Consider the following 23,376-nt stretch of genomic DNA (forward strand, 5'->3'; position numbering starts at 1 on the left):
CAGTAGCCCAGGGTTAGTAGCTCAGGGTCAGTAGCTCAGGGTTAGTAGCTAAGGGTCAGTAGCTCAGGGTCAGTAGCCCAGGGTCAGTAGCTCAGGGTCAGTAGCCCAGGGTCAGTAGCCCAGCTCAGGGTCAGTAGCTCAGGGTCAGTAGCCCAGGGTCAGTAGCTCAGGGTCAGTAGCCCAGGGTCAGTAGCCCAGCTCAGGGTCAGTAGCCCAGTGTTAGTAGCCCACAGTCAGTAGTTCGGACAAAACCTCTTGACTCCATTGGACCCTCAAACTTTCTGCTAAAACAGCTAACTCCACCACCTCTCCCCTTCTCATGCAAGTAATATGACAATATATAAAGTCAGTAGGTATTGGATGGAGCCCGCACACCACAGGTATAAGAAAGACGTTCTTTATTGAAAATTCTGACAACGTTTCGATCTATTTGATCTTCATCCGGATGGCTTGATTCTAGGCTGAAAATAATTGATATAAATATTTTTTGTCAATCTCTATGGGAAAAATCAATGGACTATTTGGAACCAGAAAACCACGCCCACTGCTATGCCCTATTGCTTTGTTTTCATCATTTCCATCATTTTATGTTATTTGGTTTCTTCCTGACAGCAGAGAAATGTTTTCAAAAGTATTCCAAATCTTTCACAATTTTTCAAGATATTTTCTAATAGCCGGAAAATAAAAAGGGCTTAACGTTTAAAGGTCCTGTAGTTTAAAGTTTAAACTACAGGACCACGAAGGACCGTTCATCAGGCCCGGATTAACAATGGAATTTATACTGGGTTTGCAGGGCCCGCAGCTTGCAGGGCCCGCAGCTTGCAGGGCCCGCAGCTTGCAGGGTCCGCAGCTTGCAGGGCCTGCAGCTTGCAGGGCCCTGTGCAAGACTATTTCAAATAGCTGTTGCTTCTGCCAACTTCAATGTAACGTGTTTAATTGGTCAGTTTCTTAACCACTCAGTGGGAGGAGACTCAAAAATAGCAGATCCAGCGCCAGGGAGCAGCCTCCATGGGAGCAGCGGCGACAGTGCTGATGGTGCGCAATCGCAAAAAGTGTTCTTGATTTTGTTACGCACATGCGAATCGCATGGGGGGCCTTTTGATTTGGTGTAACCGTAACAACCAGGGCCCTCGGAGGGGTTGATTGTCATTTTTTGTGACGGATTTGGCGGGTAAGTAAGTATTCTGCTCAAGGAAAAATGTACTGTGAGGTCTCAATCGGTGGTCCTCAAAGGGTCCTATGTGGGGGTCCACAGTAAAATGAGTTAATACAACATGAAAATCAGTTTAACCACTTTAACCCTGAAATATCATACTATACTGTTTGAAAATATACAAGGTAGAAGCTGCTTGTAGATCTGCAAAAAGAAAAGAAGAAATTCGACACAAAAATCTTGTGTGGGGCTCCCTGGCACAACAAGATGGGGGTCCGCAGCCAAACACATGAATTATGGGTCCAAAACGTTTGAGAAGTATTATGAAGGACAGGGGAGCAGATGAAAGAGAGAGGAGAGGACACTGCCAGAGCAACACGTTCTTCAAAGGAATCAACAATCTCCCAGTGGACCAATAGCATTTACCCTCCCTAATGACCTCATAGCCCCTCCCCCACATCGTTCAATCACCCTACCAGTGTGTGTGTGTGTGTGTGTGTGTGTGTGTGTGTGTGCGTGTGTGTGTGCGTGTGTGTGTGTGCGCGTGTGTGTGCGCGCGTGTGTGTGTGTGTGTGTGTGTGTGTGTGTGTGTGTGTGTGTGTGTGTGTGTGTGTGTGTGTGTGCACGCGCATACACACTGAGAGCTGAGAGGCACTATGACAGGAGGCTCCATTGTGTTACTCAGTGATGCAGATGATCTAAAGATCGGTGGTGGTTGGGCTGACACTCCCTACCTCTCTCTCAGTGTGTGTGTGTGTGTGTGTGTGTGTGTGTGTGTGTGTGTGTGTGTGTGTGTGTGCGTGCGTGCGTGCGTGCGTGCGTGCGTGTGTGTGAGAGAGCACATGCGCGTGTGATAATCTCTCGTTCCCCATCTCTCCTCTCTTTTTTATTTGCCCTTCTTACTTCTGATCTCTCTCTCCCTCTCTCTCATTGGCCTAGCTGTGTTTGGTGGTGAGATGGGGGAGGGGTGAATAGCGTGAGAGAGAGTGAGAGAAGGAGGGTGGAAGGATAGAGAGAGAGAGAGAGAGCGGGGGAGGAGTGTAGGTCATTAGTCAGCAGGGTGAAAAGGAGAACAGCAGGAGAACACACACGCGCACGCACGCACGCACGCACGCACGCACGCACGCACGCACGCACGCACGCACGCACACACACACACACACACACACACACACACACACACACACACACACACACACTGTGACACACACACACAGTCCCTATAAACATGCAGGGCCAGGGACACACTGAAGGGACGCTGGAGGGACATGCTATAGCACCTGTGTGCACGTGTGTATACTGTACACACACACACACACACACACTCCATACTCCATATCATGTTTGCCATGCCCATGATTGTCCCCGCTTCCCTGTAATGACAGTGAGAGGATGTCCCTGTGAGAATATTTTGTCACACACACACACACGCACGCACACATGCACGCACGGACTCGCACGCACGCAGACAGACAGACAGACAGACAGACAGACAGACAGACAGACAGACAGACTTGCGAGTATGGAGAAGAGAGTGTGTGGGACATTTCACCAATTTTCGGAGTGAAAGCTCACAACATTTATTTAGCTAAAGGATTAGCAGTTTTGTGGTGTTTTGCATAGTGCTTCAGGACCCTGCAACCTAAGCTGTTGCAGCAGAGGTGCTCACTACATACTAAAGACTGAGACTCACATTACGGTAGTGAAATAAATACATCCAATCTTTGTATTTAGATATTCATGTTTGATAGTAATGCGGGTCATGGAGTAAAACATTTGATGGCTAATATAGTTGATTCAATCTGATGCCTGGGGAGTTTAAGCTCACATTGAATACGCTAACCAGGCCTCCCTGTTCACACTGACAGATACAAAGATAGAGGCTACAACGCCAGCGACATGAAGATACAAAGATACATCCAACGTTTGTAGCTGTTACGACGGCTACAAATAAGTTGAGCTGGTTTCAACTTCAGATACAAAGATACAAAGCACAGAATTACAGTATGCTGTATCTGCCACTTGTGTGAACGCAGCATGCAGAATCCTCAGGGAAAGTGAGGTCTACACCCCCCGCCATACAAGACCATTCTGTGACACGTCTTTCAATGGTGCAGCCACTCCAAGGAACAGCAATGTGTGTCCCTATGTGTGTCCCTATGTGTGTCCCTATGTGTAATGGTCTCCGTCCTCAGCTGCCTGACTCATTACACTATGTATGTATGCCTGTATGTCTGTTTAGGGTACCAACAGGTGACAAAGTGGCACTTCACATTGTGCACAGGTGCATGATGGGAAGCTGAGTTTTTAGCTTCATAACGAATAATCCCACAACCAATAGTCCGACAACCAATAATCCGACAACCATTAGCCCGACAGCCAATTGTCCGACAGCCAATAGTCAGACAACCAATAGTCAGACACCCCAACAGCACCACTCAGTTCAGACGGGTCTGATTACTTGCGCAAGCAGAGCATGCAAGTACTGCGATCGGCTGGGTATGTATGTATGTATGTATGTCGGTGTATTCCACCGGCCAATAGGGGGCCACCATTCTTGGTGACGTAACTAAAGTACGTTTCAAGGTTGTATATAAAGGGTGTAAAAATAGGCCAGGCTTGGAGGTACGCCTTAATGAGACCTTCTTTTTGAGCCCCTCCTATATACAGCTTTTGTCCCCACACGTCTCAATATTTGCAATTTGACAATTTGTGTGCGTGCGTGCGTGCGTGCGTGCGCGCGTGCGTGCGTGCGTGCGTGTGTGCATGTTAGGAGCCATCACTGCCAGGAAGATCTGCACTCTTGAAAGTATTACATTGTGGGGTTGCCTATACTATAGAAGCCGTGAAGTGAGCTGACAGGCCCTTCTTGATGTCAATCACTCAAGTCACCTTAATTCAAGTGGCAGATGCCAAAAAAAGGTTTTATAGTATTTAATGTATTTATTTTTAGGGCCAGGGTCATGTGTTCTACCTTTGTGATCTACTGGTAGATCGCAATCTAAGTTAAATTGGGCACCCCTGCGCTAGATCAGTGGTTCCCAAAGTGGGGTCCGGGGACCCCCAGGGGTCCTTGAAGGAGTTCCAGGGGGTCCCCAGCTAAATGATAGTTTGGAACCCAATGGACCCTTATATGGGTCTGTAACTCAGGGTCCATTTGGTTCCCATTACACTGATTTTACAAGTGTCAATTTGGGGTCCTTGACATGAAACAGTTTGGGCACCACTGCGCTAGATTGACCCTAAATGATATGAGGTACGTTGACCAGTAAATTAGCAACACCAATTAGATGCTTGTAGTGACTTGGTTGCTCTGCATTACTAGAGCCACTACAGATTAGATGCTTGTAGTGACTTGGTTGCTCTGCATTACTAGAGCCACTACAGATTAGATGCTTGTAGTGACTTGGTTGCTCTGCATTACTAGAGCCACTACAGATTAGATGCTTGTAGTGACTTGGTTGCTCTGCATTACTAGAGCCACTACAGATTAGATGCTTGTAGTGACTTGGTTGCTCTGCATTACTAGAGCCACTACAGATTAGATGCTTGTAGTGACTTTGTTGCTCTGCATTACTAGAGCCACTACAGATTAGATGCTTGTAGTGACTTGGTTGCTCTGCATTACTAGAGCCACTACAGAAAACTGTACCGTACATATGCATCTCTAGGAATTTATATGACACTGACTGTTACTTTTGTAATCATACAATAATTACAAAAAGAAGATTACTATGTTGACAACCGTAATAAATAAGAACCACAATTCTGTCTGAACCAAGAAGATTTGATCGAAGACAGAAAGCGCTGATTTTCGAATTTGAATTCCTAAATCAGCCTTTGAAATTGCCTTAAAATACACTGTTCAGACGACTCAGCTATATCTGCAGCCATCCATCCATCCATTGCTCTCTCTCTCTCTCTCTCTCTCTCTCAGCCAATCGATACATGGTGTCAGGATGAGGTAATTGATGACCTCAGAGTCATTAAGCGATATGATAGGCCGACGAGCGGTGCTATCAGCATCTGGTGGAAATGGATGGACCCGAGACACCCAGGGTCATATTTCACTGGACACACACACACACACACACACACACACACACACACACACACACACACACACACACACACACACACACACACACACACACACACACACACACACACACACACACACACACACACACACACACACACACACACACACACACACACACACACACACACACACAGAAAGAGTGATTCATGCAAAGACTCACTCACAAAAAAACGAATGAGCCATATTTTCTCTCCCTTCCTCTCTCTCGTGCACGCACACAGAGGCCCTGGCGGTCCCAGTGAGGGTCTCATATCTCAGACCATATAAATGGATTTATCCCCTCCAGATCACAGAGGTCTGATTCATATCACTATTGATCCCAGTGAGTAGATGAACAGAGATAGGATCTCTGAATGGAAAGGGATGGGACTGGCCTGGAGAATATACCTATTACAAGTGAATTCAAATTAATCTGCCCATCGATGCACGGCACAGATAAAGATAAAGATACAGACGCACGCGCACGCGCGCGCGCGCACGCACGCACGCACGCGCGCACGCACACGCACACGCACACACACACACACACACACACACACACACACACACACACACACACACACACACACACACACACACACACACACACACAAGCGCGCGCACAATCTTCATTACATATTCTGTCAGTCTGCTTTGTGCTCTTAGGTTAATCTTTTTTGACCAATCATGTTTCGATTAGGGAGGGCGGTGCCTCCACATACTAACATACTATTTAGTATGCCAAGATACTATAGTCTCTCTCTAGTCTATTCTCTATTCAACCTCAATTCAAAGAGCATTATTGGCAACGGCAGCAATCAGTGAGACACAACTCAAATATCAGTGCATAGGCACATTAAATTAAGGTCCATTATTGTTCCATTACAAATTGAAATAAATGGCATAAAAAGTATTATTATATAATGTATTATTCAACTGAGAAAGGCATAAAAATGAAAACGATAATAATGTCAGCTAATCGATCTAAATTATCTCCAGTGGCTGTATTCGGTGAGAGCAGGTTATGTGCCAAATAAATAAATACCTGGGTTACTGTGTTTCCATGTTACTGCCTGCCTGCTCCTCTGACAATGGACTCAACTAAGAAGATGCAAATGACATGTTACAACACCTCTACATGTTAAGTAACACCAAGAAAATGGCCATTCATTGGATCCAGGCTGAATTAATGCCACCGTGCAGTGTGTGTGTAGGCCTACTGTATGTGTATGTGTGTGTGTGTGTGTGTGTGTGTGTGTGTGTGTGTGTCTGTTTGCATGCGCACATGATTGACAAGCGACGAGTGTGCTCCCATGTCACAGCTTGGCAGTCGATGCAGAGTCTGTGTGTGTGTGTGTGTGTGTGCACGTGTATGCTCACATGCACATTTGTCTCATAGGAGACGCAGAGGAGAGAGATGGAGGGAGAGACAGACAGATAAGCTATAGATAAAACGAGCGACCGAAAGAGAGAGATGGATAGAGAGAGAGAGAGAGAGAGAGAGAGAGAGAGAGGATGGTGACATTTTAAAACACCCCTAGGCATAGGAGGACATCTGGATACCTCCTTCCCTCGCCTCCTCACGTCCACCTGTCCTGTTTCCTAAAGCCCGGTCCACACTTGGCGCCTAGACAATTAGAACAACACAAGCTCACAATGCACCGAGGATGGCACGCGTTGTTGGGAGCTTAATGGTCGGCCCTTTTTCGGCACGCAGCACCGCCGTGCGATGAAGTCTAAATCAGGCTGGACTCCCATCCGATCAGTCACTCTCCTCTCTCCTCCATCTCTCCTTTTCTCACATTCTTCCCTCTGCTCTGTCCATTCCATTCTCTGATCCCCTCCCCCTCCCTCTATCTCTTTATTTATTTATTTCCCTCTCTCTCTCCCTCTCTCCCTCTCTCCCTCAGGGCGATCAATCAGGCCGGCTGTGACAGTGGCCAGGCCACGGGTCGTCATGCCGACGGCAGATGGCTCTTTATCGCCGGGGCAACGGTGCTCTGGCCTTCTCCGTGACGACCGTAGAGAGCAGGAAGTGACATGTCCAGCCGAGTGGAGAGAGATTCATCTGGACACAACACCTACACGCGCGCACACGCACGCACGCACGCGCACACGCACACACGCACACACACACACACACACACACACACACACACACACACACACACACACACACACAAAGCTGTCTGGACTGGTAAGTGCTCGAGCACAAGTGGAAAGCGAGAAGAGAAGGAGACACCGAGAGGAAAGGAAGGGCGAGGTGGAGGAGGCATGTAAGGATGCAAGGAGTAGAGGAGTGTGAGTGTGTGTGTGTGTGTGTGGGAGGGGGGTACAGTGAGTGACGTAGATGAAGAGAGGGGTGGACTGAAGGGAGAGACATAATTTAATGGTTACAGGGTTGCAGCGTTGATTTAACTTCCTTTGAGCAAGGCACTAGCGCTAGCCTTAAAGGACCACTTCACCACTTTTCAACCTATCTTCATATAATAGGTCCTCACTAATAATCATGAAAAAATGGCGGAATTCTTTTCTACTCGGTCTGTGTCTCATAGGAGGGCTGTGGGCAGTTCAGAAACCCTCTTCCAGTGACATCATCAATGGGGAATCCAAGCTAATAGAAACTGCAGGCTTTCTAGTCCTGAAAAGTTGCAATGCAAAAATGGAAGCCATCGTTCTCACAATAATGAAAATCTAAACATTTTTGTAAAAAAATCTTGTTTAAAAAAAATCGGCCTAATGATGATGTCACTGGAAGACGGTTTCTAAACTGCCTACAGCCCTCCTATGAGACACAGACTGAGTAGAAATAAATCGTGCCATTTTTTCATGATTATTAGTGAGGACCTATTATATGAAGATAGGTTGAAAAGTGGTGAAGTGGTCCTTTTTAATCTCAAACTTCCATACTTTCACTGTACTATATGACCAAAAGTTAGAGCACACTCTTTTCCAATTAGTGTTTCTAATTATTGCCCTTTGTTGAAGTAAATGGAAATCGTAAGGCTACAGCTACAATGACATTCTAAACAATAAGTGTCTTTCCATTTTTGTGCCAATAGTTTCCTGTTTCAGAATGACAATCCCCAGCGCCCCCTCCCTCACTGGGGCGTTTGTCGAATGGCTATTTTTTTTTATATGTGTGTGTGTGTGTGGAAAAAATAAATAAAAAAATAAAACAGGCTGCAGCCCACCCTAGCCCAGTGGTAAATCCGACCCGGACAGTATGTTATTTTTAGCTTACTGTTTAATACTATCAACTAAGGGGCCTTCATCCTATATGGAACATAATCGAATGAATGATCATCGAAATTATTGGGTGGCCCACCCAAATTACCATTTAACACAGCCACAGATGGGTGGGCCGCGATCCAGATAAGGTTGGGAGCCTCTGGGTTTAAGGTCATGCTCTGTGCAGGCCGGACTAGTTCTACCTCATTCATCTCAGCACATCATTAATGTACCTACGGGGGAAGATCGTCATTCTGAGACGGGAAATGCCTTTCTGCAAACTGTTTGCCACTAGAATTAGAAGCGTGCAATTGTCTAGAATTTCATGGTGGTTGTAGCATTAAGATTTCCATTCCCAGGAACAAAGGGCACCAATTAGAAACGTTAATTAGAAAGGGTGTCCAATGACTTTTGATCATAGTGCATGATGACAATGGCAGAGAGCAGTATAACTAGGTCAGTACGTTCCATAAGCACTGGACTTTCACAAGACTTTCACAAGACATTACAGTATATTATGCATACTTTTCCCCAACTTGGATAAGAGATAAGGTTTCCCTCTGATGCATAATTGGGAAAAATGACACGCACGCACGCACGCACGCACGCACGCACACACACACACACACACACACAGAAAGAGTGTCTGGCAGACAGAGTGCATGCTGGGTTGGTGGGTCAGGGTATGTGTGTGTGGACGGAGCGACTGGTGGATTTCACGTTCCACTTCCTCCATCGAGCCGATTAGGCCAGACGTCTGTCATTGCCGCACACGCACGCACGCACACACACACAGTCAGTCACACACACACACACACACACACACACTCTACATTGTCCACTACAGAAGTGGTTCCCAAACCTTTAGTTCAAGTCAAGACCTAAAGAGAGGATTGACGTTTACTACTTCTTAAACTTTTTTAAATGGACATTTTACTTTTTACATTTTATTTTGAAATTAAAATTGTTTTAATTAATGATAAGTTGTGATTTATCTTTTTTTTTTTGTTTAAACTTTTTTTTAATCTGTAATGATTTTTTTTTACAAAAAAAGGTGACCAATAAAAATTGACCCATGACCCAGGAACGTGCCAAGGGTGCCGGCCCGGTTCCGGCGAGCCGTCCCGCGTCCGAAACGGTCGAGAAATGACAGTTACCGTGTGGGGGTCCCCAGGGGATCCCTCTACTGTACTGTACTCACACCCAAAATCACGTAATGGCTGCTAAAACTCAGCTTCCCATCATGCAGCTGTGCACAGTGTGAAGCCCAACAGCACCACATGGCTGCTAAAAACTCAGCTTCCCATCATGCAGCTGTGCAGTGTGAAGCTCAACAGCACCACTTTGTCACCTGTTGGTAGGTTGTGAGGGTGACAAAGTATGAATCTGCCTTAAAATGTAGGCTACTGAATCACAAAAGATTACTAAATTATTATTAGATGAATTGCACTATCAAGGTGAACTGAATTAGCCCTTCACTAAATCCCACCCCAAAAAGCGATTGTCCAATGCCAATCCAAATAGTTTAGCAACGGTTGCTATGCAGGTCAAGCTTTCTTCGCTGCTAACAATTGGACAAGGATGGGTTGGGGAGGGACTTAGTGAAGGGCTAATTACGATGGATGAATTGCACTGTTTTTGTTTTATGTCTCTTTTTTAATGCTGATCCTGGGAGTAGGACTTGTGCAAATGGCAAATAGTCTATTCTATTCTAAATGTACCTTTTTTTTTTTTTACACAAGCGTTAAAGATAAAGATAGTGCGCCTTGTGATACTTTTGTTAAAAATCTCCACTGCAGTTTGTTCAATAGCTCTTTAGTAAACAGAAGTAAAAAAATATATACGTTGGGTTGCCAATTTCAGCAAATCAATGGAGAGCACCCATTTATCACTTATCAGCATTGATTTTATTATTGTTCCAGTTCCAATTTTGTCTGCTCACTTCTTTGTGTCAACCAGCGGGCCACAGGTTGGGAATCACTGACTTACACTCACCCACACAGTATAGCACGCCCTGATCCAACACACAGTAATCCCCCCTGGCCCCCCCCTTTCCAAAAGCAAAACGAAAAAACTCTTGTACGTACGTACGTGCACACACACACACACACACACACACACACACACACACACACACACACACACACACACACACACACACACACACACACACACACACACACACACACACACACACACACACACACACACACACACACACACACACACACACACACACACACACAGTGAGGTCTGGTTGTCAGTTGATGTTTTGTCAGCAGCTCCACTGGGAAAGATGCCATTTCTGATGGCTGAGTCGGTGCACACGTACACAACCACGTTGGCAGACAGCCCCTCTGCCGGGCCTCTGTGCATACAGGCCAACAATTCCATTATAATCCCCCTACACACACACACACACTTACTTCAACAGAGGATTATTTCATGTCCCAAATGTACACTGCACGTAAAATTGATGGCTACTAAAATATCTATCCCACAACAGGTACTTTGTCAACAAAAACATTCACATGAAATATTCATGAATGTTACATAAAGTTGTTTCAACAGTGAGTCCAGATGTTTTAGATGAAACGAACATGGTTAAAATAGACGTTGAAGTTACAATGGGTTTGTATAGGACAGGGGCGGGGCAGCTAAAATGCATGTCTAAATACTGAATCAAGCAACTTAAAAACTGTCTGGGGTGTTAATATATGATGAAATGACCAAAATATTTTGAGAGTGAAATATCCCTTACAGACAAATTCTAAAAAGGTCTTCTGAAAAACGTGTTGCTATATCAGTGGTGCTTAAAGTTCATTTCAAGGACCCCCAAAATGATATGCATTTGGCCACGGACCCGCGTCTCAAAATATTTTGTTCCAGGGACCACCAGTAGCAAAGATTTGGGTAATAATTGTTTGCTCTAAAACAATATATGTATATTCAAAGATTTGTATGTATATTCAAAGATTTGCACACATTTTCCCGATTTTTCAAAAAATAGCAGAGCTTATCTGATATCTAATAGCCAACCTAGATATATGTAGGTCAAATCTAAAATGCCACAGATGCTTTTCCGGTTTGAATTGTTTAAGTAGTAAGAAAGGAGAGCGCAAGCAGACATTTGGTTTCCTAGGCGAATATGATTCACTTTTATTAAAAGCATCATAGCTACAATTCATCATACATGATGTTTCCAAAAAAACAAAAACAAAATAAGACACACACCAAAAAAAAAAAAAGAAAAAGAAAAGGAAAACAAAAAAAGAACAAAATAAAACATTTACATGGTATGTCTGTAAACTTCAAGGCTAGATAAGAATTTTGAGGTAATGCTCTTCAGCTTGCTGGCTAAAAGTAACAAAAAGTCCTTTTTTTAATCTTTCAAGAAACGTAGCTAAGTAATAAAGGTACCTGATTATTTTAACTCTTCACCAGTGCATCAACAGGAACAGAGTGAGACAAAATTGATTGCAGTACTTTTTCCATCGCCATCATTTACAGTTTTAGTTTCTTTTTTTTTTTTCATACGACACTTGTGGTTATTCATAAAGGTGTGTGAGTGTGTGTGTTGGTGTATATGTTTGTGTATGTATGTATGTGTGTGTGTGTGTGTGTGTTTGGGAAATTGATGTTGGAACATTCAAAAGCTGCCTTGGTTATTGCTGTCTCAGCATGAGAGAGAGAGATTTATTCATTCACTTAAGAAAAGGGGATGAGGTCCAGAGTGCTGAAACGTTCCACAAGTGTTTAAATAGAGAACCAGAAGTTCTATTAGAAGTTAGCATTACATGGGAGCGCTTCAGGATGCCAGAACACTTTGTTCTGTCACCATTACGTCTGGAACCTAAGGGTGATTTATACTATCACCGGAAAGAGTCAATGTACGAGCTCACAATGTGTTGTGAGCTCGTTGATTGGCTATTCTCGGCATGTGACGCGGCACCCAACCAAGCATAACTTGGGCATTACTTAACTTCTCAGTAATACATCCCCCATGTCTCTCTCTCTGCACCTGCTGGGCTGGCTGTATAATATTAAGAAGACCTGGCCAAAAGCATGGGAATATAGCTGAAATCATTGAAAACACTTGGAAGGTGCGCTCGACTTTAACTCGCTTAACTAGAAACCCAAGCGGCCTTGGGAATGGGCCTGTCAATTGGAAAACGCGAACAAACGTCAAGCAACACTCATGCCCTTTTTTTTGCAGTGTATTTGAATAGCAGAATGTTACGATTGTACAGATTGATAAACGTGTGTTTATAATGCTGTGTCCTGTTTTGGCCAGGCCTGGCATCATCAGTGTGTGTGACTAGAGCAAACAGTCTTGGAGAGGCATCATTAGAAAGCAGCACTGGGTCTCAGTCAGCTCAGTGGGGATGTGAAGAGGACCACACAACACCACTATAAAGACACACATTTCCATAAGAAACTGATGTGAGAGTTGTGTGTCCAAAATACACCTGAACATAAAATAGAAAACATCACATCCCTGCATCGCCTACCACTACCAAATCCCTTCACAGATACCTCCGTCCCGGGGTGAGCGTCGACTTGTCTCGCCTGGGCGAACGGGGACCAATTGGAAGGCACAGCCCGCGGCAGGCCCAGCCCGCCTGCCGTGCCCAGGGAGGCCAAAGCCAACGAGCCCAGAGAGAGAGAGGATAGGGAGAATTTGGAGACAAGTAGTGCAAAGACTCAGGACTGCTAGTCAAACAGTGTGGGACTGGAGAAAACAGTATCGGTTCAGAACACACACGCACACACACACACATGTGCACACACGAAAAGGGTAGAAATGGGTACTTCCATACTCTATAAACAGTCACTGGACAGAAGGGGGAGGTTGGTTAGTGTGTGCACATGTTTGTTTATGTATATAATGTATGTAATAATGTGTGCATCTCATCACAAGCATGGATATATGTTGGCATGTGTGTGTTGCTGTAGTCAGTGTGTGTGACTGAGTTAGGCCAGTCCATGATCATTTCATTTTTTTTTCTTCGTTTTTATTCCTTTTGTCATCAGAGTCTACCTGGTCTGATATGTGAGAACTACAAAACTCTGCTCTGAAACAGAGCAGAAAATAAAACTCCATTACCCATGATTCCTTTGCAGCAGCAGCAGCAGCATCATTCCTGTCATACAGAGAGAGACAGAATGTTGGAACGCTACTGGAGCCACTTTCACTTCTTCAACGAGATGCTACCAATAATATTAACGGTCCAGAGAAAAAGAGAGGAAGTGAAAATACAAATGTGAGAACTGAAAGCAGCAATAATAAAGTACTATTGGAACCATGTGAAGTCCTATGCGAGGGATCCAAAAATCAAGGAAAAAACAAAGTCGAGACTCGCCTTTCAGAGCGGCCGCAGACCAAGCTAAGTAGAGGCAAAATATTTAAAAAAAAAAGTGAGCTGAACTCAGAGTGAGTCCTCCATGTGAACAATCCCTGACTAGACTACCGCTCAGAGAGAGAGAGGGAAGCTTAACTTACACACACACACACGCACACCTCTGCTCTCTGACGCATAGTAAATATACCTGGCCGAAAAACACAAACGAAGAGAGGAAGAAAAATTAAATCATCATCAACAACAACGTAAGCGGAGAGAGAGAGAAAAACAAAAAAGAAAACGAAAAACTGTCATAATAAAGTTTGGATATTTGCAGAGGAGGCTTGTAAACTTGACGTGGTGAGGGAACGACAGAGAGACTGAGGAAGGAGGTTAGAGTTCAGGAAATGTCCAAGGCCAGTCAGTTTTGTGTTTTTCTCTCTTTTCAGTCACTCTTGTCCTTCTCAGGCGTGTCCTCCTCCCTGACCTCCTCCTCCTCCTCCTCCTCCTCATCCCCTCCCATCCGGCTGTCGTCCATCAGTGAATCCTCCATCTCTCCATCTTCCTCCGCCAAGTCACTGTCGCCTCCTCCTTCCTCATCCTCCTCCCCTCCTCCCGCTGCTGCCCTTCCTGACTCCTCCTCCTCCTTCTGCTGCTCTCGGGCGGCGAGGTTGGCCGCCGCCATGCCGCTGCTCCCCGCCATGGCGCTGGCCATGGCGTGCTGCAGCTCAGCCAGAGTGTTGGCGGCCGTGGGGAAGCCGGGCAGGCCGAGGCCTCCCAGGCCGGGGGACATGGAGGACAGGAACATGGAGGGGTAGAAAAGGCCGGGCGCCATGGTGGACAGCAGGAAGGGGTTGAACGCCAGCGAGTTGGCCGACATGCCGGCCGCGGCCAATAGCGCGGCCGCGTCGCCGTTGACGGACGGGTCGGTGGACGAGTCGGGGGCTTGGACCTGAGTGGCGCCCCCCGCGACGGCCCCGGCTGCCTCGCCCGCGCCGTTCTCCCCGTCTCCCTCGCTCCTCCTCTTCCTCTTCTTCGCCCTCTTCTCTCCGCCTTCCGTGCCTTCGCCCGCCTCCTCCGACTCTCCGTCTAGGGCGTCACGATCACAAGTTTAAGTTGACGATTGTCACTCAAGTAATTGCGATTAACAATTTAATTGTACTTTTGCCGGACATTGGAACATATGAATACAATTTTTATTTCCGTATTCATAATAAATAATTGCACAGGGCAGATTTTGATATGACAAATATTTTGTTTTATGTCAAATTATTGACATATTTAATATACATGTAACATTTTCAGAATAGCCGATTTACAGTAGTGCTGTACAGTATGAGCTTGTAGAGCTGCCATTTCAGTTTCTTTTTAAATATTTGAAAATGTATGAACCTTTTTCAACATACAAACGATTATGGCGATTATCTCAAATGTAAATTACCTCCTCGCTCCACCTCGCTGTCGTCCTCCTCTCTACTCCTCTTGCCCGTCGCTTCCTCGCCCGCCGTCGTTCCGTTGGCGTTGTTGCCCGCCGTAGCGGCGGCGGCGGCAGCGGCAGCGGAGCTCGACGCGGCAGCTACGGCCGCGGCCGAGGCCAGGTTTCCGCCGAACAGCCCGCTCAGGCTGAACATGTTCATGTTCATGTTGTGGAGGCCGCCCATGCCGGGCATCATGAGGGGCAGCATGGAGGCCATGGAGGCGTTGGCCATGGCCGCCTGCTTGGGGTCGGCGTGGGGGAAGGCCATGAGGCCTGCAGCCAGCTGGAGGCTCTGCAGGCTCTGCAGGGACGACAGGTCCATGCCTCCAAACAGACCGTTCAGCAGCAGAGGGTTGATGCCTCCTGGACGGACACACACACACACACACACACACACACACACACACACACACACACACACACACACACACACACACACACACACATTTCCAGCCGATTATAGCCAATCTACAAGCTCACATTGTGAGTATTGATTACTTAAGTAAAACATGCGAGTACTTTTTCCAGCACTGATGTGGAGTTCTAGTTATAGATTAGTTATTAGTCTCCATGGTAGTACCTGTGGAGGCGGCTACTGCTGCCAGAGACGCCTGAGCAGCCTGGGCAGCTGCTGCTGCTTGGGCAGCTGCGGTCGCCTTGGCGATTTCTGACTTGGGTCGTCGCCCGCGACGACGGACCCCCTCCTCTCTGACCACTGGGCCGGTCAGCAGGCGGTCAAACATGGCCTCTGGAAGGAAACCCTGCCGAAGGGGGGAGAGAGAAAGAGCGGTCAGAAAAGTGCACACCTCTGGCCTTCATGAGACGTCGAATGCATAAACACTGCACATCTGTGCTTCCACAAAGACTGTCAAGAGTTTCGAGGGTCGCTAGCCCCTCCAATGCCTGGCTTTGTGTGTGCCCCATGACAACATGTGAACCTTGCCTTGGTGTGTGTGTCCCGCAAATCTGTTGAGATTTTTATTGGCTACTTACAGACTGTTTGACGATGTCTGTCCAATCAGGAGCGATGGCAAACTCTGGGTTCTCCAGGAGCCATCTGGGGAGCTCCTTCATTGGTGGAGCCATGGCACCGCCCATCTGGGAAACAGGAAAAAGGTTTGATGATCAATTTCAGAGAATACATACTGTATATCGTATCTGTACACCACTGCCACCAAGAACATGCAGACAAAGGACCAGTCTAGATGTCGGCTGGGATCGGCTGTTGGGTTAGGTTACCTTGCGTCCGTTGCGTCTGTTGACCACAGGGACTCTCTCTTCGCCAGTCAAGGTGTTGATGTCGATCTTGTTGGGGTTTCGACAGCGATGGCGCTTCTGCTTGGGCTTATTGAACTGAGACATCAGGACTTCCTCGCTCTTCTACAGGAGACAAACACACACACACTTCCATTAGTCCCCCCCCGGAATCAGTGATAGTGGAAATGACCGGCCATCTGTGGATTTCCGCCGGCGACGGAGCAGTGGGACGGCGGGGGCGGAGCAGCAGGAAACCCCAACAAATGATATTAGTTATTATTACCTACTATAAAAAGGATTTGTACATGTTGACGGGTTTGACTGAGGACGTTTTTCTGAGGACTTTTTCTTCACAGGGCCTTGGGGGGGACTAGTTGACTGATTGACTGGTCCCCCATTTTAAATAGTCCTACTGAAACTGAATCTGTGTCCTGAAAATAACAAATGGGTAATGGCCCGCTGTTAAGATGATGCCCATGGTCAGGTCCTGGACAGCACCAGCTTTCACAAGTTTCACCAGAAACTGCTGATCATAATTTATCCCCAAAAATCATGTTTTTGCAACAAATTGTTAAATTCTTCACATTTGCGGCACCCCCTATTGATGAAAATGGACTTGCTTTGGGCTCTGTGTTGATGCAATCACCCTCAACATGTGATTAAAATGTGGGGTGGATTGGATGTTGCGTTCATTAATGTCTGCGGAATATTAACTAATTATGTCTGCGGAATCCTGGGCGGACTATTCTATAGAATTGAGAGTTTAACATCCTTAACTCACAACACGTTGAGTATATGCCACGTTCTGTGAACGTGTACATTGCCTATTTATGGTATGACAACGTACATATACTGTAGTCGGTAAAAAGAAATAAAGCGAAAGTGAGGCCAAAACGTAGAAAGAAAGAAATACATGTGTCAGAATGTGTGCAGGGTAGAGTGCTCTACATACTGGTGTGAATCCAGCCATGTCCATGGTGTAGGTGGGGTGCTGTCTCAGCCAGTCTCGCAGCTCCTTGTTAGAAACGGCTGCGGCTGCCTCGCCCTCCTCCACGCTTCCAGGGACTGGGCCTGGGGCAGGGGGCCTGGCACTGGGGCTAGGGCTCTGCCCGGGCACAGCCAGGGGTCTGGGGGCACGGGGAGCATCCTGGGCCACTTCCATGCCTGAAGCTTTGGTCCCTTCAGACTCATCCTAGAAGAGGAGATGAGGGCGAGATAGGGAGGGAGGTTATGACAAAGAAGCATTTTAACACAACTTTTGCCGGGGAATTCTTCAAAATAAAGGCGCTAGAGTGCCAGCAGATATGGCAGATTTTACTCTGAAAAGCCCCACCTTCCATTCCCCCCCAGAAACCGGGAGGCATAATCTTCTATTCATATGATATGATATATCGCTGGTCACACAAAAGTCTCTCTAGAAGCGATTATATTCCAAACGAGATGCATGCTGAGCTGAAGTCAGAAATGAAGACAGAACATTGTGCTTTTGGTCAAAACTATGGAGAGCTCCCTAGATTTAGAGCCATTCTAGTGGAGCCGTAAACAAGGAAGTGAACGGCAGTGTGCATGCGCGAAACACAAGGAGTACACTGCAAAAATAAAATAAAATATATATATTTTTAAATGTTATCAATAAAAAAAGGACGCCTATACATGTCCATAGCACCCCGTGTTTTTTATCCCCAGGACGTCTATACACGTCCGTAGCAAAAAAGAAGTGTTAAGATAGAGATTTGGGTGCAAAGATGAAACGTATGTGGCAATGAAAAAAAAAAATATGGCTCACCCCTCCCGCTCTCTTATTGGCCATGAACAGCAGCTCAAGTCCCTCCACGTTTTTCCTCCGGCCACGCCTCCTCCTCATGATGGGCAGGTCCGGGTCGACCAATGAGCCGTTAGCTCTGTGGCCGGGGGGAGTGGCCTGCTGAAGCAGTTCCATCTGGGCCTTGAGGGAGGAGCTTGTTCCCATGGCGCTGGGGAAGCCGGCGAATGAGGACGTGGAGGCCTTGTGGTGGTGGTGCATGCCCTGCCATGAACACAACACACATCAACCCTACTGGCTTTAACTCATTCATAAATAATTTACCCGCCTGCCAGCGATTTTTAGTTTTTCCTTACCTAAGTAGTCACATATTATTTATATCCAGTATGATAGATCGTTGATGTTTTTGTCAAAGTTTTTGTCGTGCGTTCAATAGTTGGGGTCTGATGACAATACTATGATGGCCGATGCGGAAGAAGCTGAGACAAAGGCATTTCAGAATATCCAATAACGTGAGAGCAGATGGCAGCCGTTTCTTTTGCAATCACTGGATTTCCTGTTTCCCGGTTTCAATGAGAGTCAAACAGTGACTCATAGGTTAGCGAAGTGTGGCATCTAGCGTAAAAAAACTAAAAACAAGTCGTCCAAAGTCGCCTTTGGTGGCCTGGGCCGTGGCTCAGCGGTCCAGGCACCTTTTTTTTAAAATAATTTTTATCCCACGATTTTGTAACCCATTTTTCACCCCTGTGTCAATTATCTAATGTGATCCTGGGCTCTACACACCCTCCGCCAACCTAGTCCCCATATATGGGGGACATGGGGAGAGCAACAGACTTGAACTCATGCTTCCTTCATGCCCGAGTGTCCAAGTTGCTCCTTTACACCTGACAGGGGGGAGTTTCCCTGGTTGGACGTAGCGCGTGGAAGGAACACGTTATTCCAACCAGTTCCTTTCCCCTCCATCAGGCGCCCCGGCTGGCCAGGGGGAGGCAGTTTAGGGACCAGGATTACTGCATGTTTTTTGAGGGTACCTACCCTAGGGGACACGGGGAGAACATGCAAACTCCACACAGAAGGGAAAAAATATATATATTTTTTACTTTTATTTTTTACATAATAGGTAGTACAACTAGTCGACTAGTAAACTAGGCAACTAGTCAACTAGTAAAAATGACTAGAAGTGAATGCCCTATTGGGTACCTTAGTGAGCTCTAAAGTGAGTGTTGTTGGGTACCTTAGTGAGCTCTATAGTGAGTGTTGTTGGGTACCTTAGTGAGCTCTATAGTGAGTGTTGTTGGGTACCTTAGTGAGCTCTATAGTGAGTGTTGTTGGGTACCTTAGTGAGCTCTATAGTGAGTGTTGTTGGGTACCTTAGTGAGCTCTATAGTGAGTGTTGTTGGGTACCTTAGTGAGGTCTATAGCCTGGTTCTGGGACTCGGCGGCAGCGTGGCTCTCTCTGAGCTGAGCCACCATATCCATCAGGTTGCGTCGCTTGGCGGCCCTCTCTGCCTCGATCTCCACCTTCCTCCTCCTCCTCCTCCTCTGACGAGGCAACGACATGCTCAATGGGTCCTGAAAGGATAAAATAAAACCGTCACATGGTGTGTCTTTTAGAGAAAAGCCTATACAATGTCAGCTTCCATCTGGTGTTTTGTGTTCTTGTATCACGTTACGGAGAACAACAGTTCTACCGTGTCTCTCTTCTGTTATGGCCGTACATTTGCAGCTAACAGCAGCCATCGATTTGAACGAGGAACGCTGACAGGACGTTTTAAAGGACAACTTCAGGACAAATTTAATCACTCTGGAAAAATTACTACACTGCGACAAACTCCTGCCGTACAGGATATGAACTCTATTTAGCCGTGACTGGAGCAGTACGAGAGGCCAAGAGTAACAGTCACGTACAATCAGTACACCCAAGTTCTTCTGTTATGATGCATGTGTTTATACTGTCATCTTTTAAGGTGAGATCAACTTTATAAGCCCCATAGGGGTTTTCAATCATTTGGGCAAATAAACTAAATGAATGACCGTTAGGCCGACACTCACGTTGACCTGCGGCGATAGCGTCATGTCTTCACTGCCGCTGTAGGAGGCGTGGCCAGCGGACGCCACCATGGATAACTCCGCTAGGCTCCGCCTCTGCAGCGGGCTGTCGGCTGCTGTGGCCGTCGCGACGGCTGCCACCACGGTCGCCGTGGACCCGTAGCTCGGCAGCAGGTTGCCTGGGAAGTCGAAGAGGTGTCGTCTGTTGACGGGCCACTTGCCTTTCATTACGGCGTCGCAGATGTTGTCCATCCTGTTGATCATCACGCGGTCCTGGAGGAGAGGAGAGAGCAGTGTTGATTTCGTCGACTAAAGCCCAAACCGCACCAATGATGCATGTTGCAAAGAGTTGCATGGTGAAACTACTTGCCACAGAATGGCAAGAATGGCATATCACACACAAGCGCACGAATGTTCAACGAATGTCTGATTCTACATCGTCTTTTGTGATGTAATGTAAGCAACAAGCAGAAACAAGTGTTTTTGCGACTTGATGTAAAGCGACACATTGTATACCACACACACAATAACTTGGATGGAAACTATTTGAAACTAGCGTCCATCAGATACACAGGAAGAATAACTTACAAGAATAACTTACCACAGCCCCCTAGTTCCCTCACAATGCTACGTCTCACATTCCTTGTGGTTATTATATTTGAATAGCTCTTGAGGCTTGTTGTACAAGCATGGCTTGTCCCGCAAAAGAAAAAACAATGCCCTGATTTTGTGTGTTTGTGTCTTACCTTAGGCCAGAAGGAGAAGCCGTAGCTGCGGTCCTGCAGAGCCTGCAGAGCAGAAGCCTCTGGCAGGTCGTCGGGACAGAAACCATCTCTGGTCTCGTCTTTGACCGACGTGCTCAGAGAGGCGATGCTCTCCTCATCAAAGTTCTTCTGCTCGGACGCAGCACTCGCTGTGGAGAGAAGATTAATCATTCAAATGTTGCTCATGTAATGTATTGTTCTGCACCAAATATCATGACCAGAGACGAGATGAGTTCACTAGCTAGCAGGGTAGCAGTTGGTCTCCGATAGGGACTAGGGACGCAACTATCGATTATTTTCACGTGATCAGTCTCATTAAACTTGTAGAGCTGGTATTTTCACTATATAAAAACATCTAAAAGAGAAAAAGGGATTCTCATTCACAGATCTTTTATTACAATCAATTTGCATTTATTTTCTTTATTATCGATTAGCTCATTGAACTGTTGCAACCCAACTAATGACAACAATAATATTTCCCTTGAAAAAACCCCAGAGACACTGCACCCACCCTCTGCCTGAGAAGACTTCTCCGACTTGTCATCTTCATCAACTCTCTCATCCTCCTCCTCCTCTGGGCTCTTCTCCGTAAAGGCCGACTTGGGGGACTTGGGAGTGTCTGTGCTCTCCCTCTCCTCCTCTCCCTGCTCCTCTGTGGTCTTGTGGTTTGGTTGTGCTTTGGGAGAGGAGTCGTCAGCGGGACGCTGCGGTGTCTCTGTGGTGTTGGTCTCTGTCTGGTCCCTAAGAGACTCCATGGGAGGAGTGGAACTCTCCTCTTTGTCTTCTCCTTTATCCTGTTCTTGGTCCTTTTGCGGTTCGGATGCCTTCGCTCCGTCTCCGCCCGCTTGCTCTTCCTCATTTTCTCCTTTCGGCTGGGCCTGCTCCTCCTCCTCCTGCTGCTTCTCTGTCTTGATCTCCTCCTTGGGGGATGCAGCCGGGGGCTCACCCGTCTCCGCCCCTCCCTCTCCTTCCTTCCCTTCATCCGTGTCTTCAGTCTTGGTGATTGGAATGTTGTCGCCGTCTTTCTCTTCCTCTGCCTCTGCCTCTTTTTTAACCTCCATCCCGTCGCTCTCTTCCTCCTTCATCTCCTTCCCTTGTGCTGTCTCCTCCTCGGGCTCCTCCTTGACTGCCGCAATGGCAGCGCTGGCGGCGGCCGCGGCACTCACCAGCTCAGCGGGGGTGAGGAGGGGGGCGGTGGCACCGCCACCATCCCCGACTTTGGTGACGTCCGCCTGGACCGGCACAGTGGCACCGGCCCCTCTCTGGCTGTTCCAGCGATGGTGCGCTTCCAGGAAGGCCAGCGAGGTGTCGTTCAGTATGTGGTAGTCCGTCCGACTCACGCCGTGCTTGGAGGCTCCGAACAGGAGGTCTCGATCATGGCGGCCACATTCCCACCACTCGGGGAGGTCAGGTGAGGGCTGGCAGAGCTGGAGGTGCTCAGAGAGGTGCGGGTGAGGGAGGACCTGCTCCCTGATGCGACGGAGCAGCTCGATGCGGTAGAGGGTGCGGGAGGCACGCTCCTCCGTGATTGGGTCGATGATCAGCGTTGGGTCTGGGAGTTCTGGAGGGATGGAGGAGGGAGTTTATGTAAGACCAAACAAGACTATTCAACGCAACAATGACAATTGTTTTAGTGGTTAAAACTATATACCAGCAGACTAAATCCATTTAACCACTTGAATCGTAGAATTATAGGCATATATTTGGCAAAAACAGCAGATCTACAAGCTCGCAACGCATCATATAGAGCTTGTACAGCAGCTATTTTGAGTAAAGAGGGGGACCAATAATAGACCCCCGGTCAACAAAGTATATTAGGTTTAAGTGGGTAATGTTTGTGTAGCGTGTCTTCAGGGTGGATTTTAGACAGCGTTTGTGGCGGAGGTGGTGCGCGTGATCCTACGTTTTAAATTGGTAACCGTCGACCGAGGTGTGCGCAACGTTCCGCTCACCTGTGTCGGTATTGATCTGCATGCGGCAGACCCGTTTACACATGGCGATGAAGGAGTAGTAGTACTTCTCCAGACTCTCGTCTGTCTTCTTGTCCAGCCGGGCGAAGGCCCTGAACTGTGTCCAGTCGAACCTCTGTCTCTGCGTGTCGTAGACGACGCCGAAGGTCGACACGACACGGTAGAAATCTGCCTCTTCACGCCGCGTCCACCTGAAGGAGAAGAAACGTGGAGGGTAATGATCGTGAAAGGCATAATCATGGCACCTTCTGAGAAGTTATGCACAAAGCCTATACAATTTAGGCATTTAG

The 23,376-nt window shown here is 47.0% G+C and overlaps 1 protein-coding gene across 3 annotated transcripts in view; it reads right to left on the reverse strand.

The window, feature by feature from the left end:
* Window positions 1–11,594: 11,594 nt before the first annotated feature.
* The window catches only part of chd7 (chromodomain helicase DNA binding protein 7), a 108,517-nt gene continuing 96,735 nt past the window's right edge, over window positions 11,595–23,376 (reverse strand). For all 3 annotated transcript variants that reach the window (XM_079488757.1, XM_079488758.1, XM_079488756.1), the window contains exons 31-42: window positions 23,069–23,277; window positions 21,628–22,677; window positions 21,099–21,265; window positions 20,356–20,625; window positions 19,708–19,875; window positions 18,328–18,567; window positions 17,494–17,733; window positions 16,524–16,664; window positions 16,278–16,382; window positions 15,865–16,045; window positions 15,249–15,647; window positions 11,595–14,896 (exon numbers count right to left, since the gene is read on the reverse strand). In XM_079488757.1, coding sequence (XP_079344883.1) covers window positions 14,253–14,896; window positions 15,249–15,647; window positions 15,865–16,045; window positions 16,278–16,382; window positions 16,524–16,664; window positions 17,494–17,733; window positions 18,328–18,567; window positions 19,708–19,875; window positions 20,356–20,625; window positions 21,099–21,265; window positions 21,628–22,677; window positions 23,069–23,277 — 3,814 coding nt within the window. In that variant the 3' untranslated portion in view covers window positions 11,595–14,252. The remainder of the gene's footprint in view (window positions 14,897–15,248; window positions 15,648–15,864; window positions 16,046–16,277; window positions 16,383–16,523; window positions 16,665–17,493; window positions 17,734–18,327; window positions 18,568–19,707; window positions 19,876–20,355; window positions 20,626–21,098; window positions 21,266–21,627; window positions 22,678–23,068; window positions 23,278–23,376) is intronic.

This window comes from Electrona antarctica (assembly GCF_951216825.1).
Source record: "Electrona antarctica genome assembly, chromosome: 19".
NCBI lineage: Eukaryota > Metazoa > Chordata > Actinopteri > Myctophiformes > Myctophidae > Electrona > Electrona antarctica.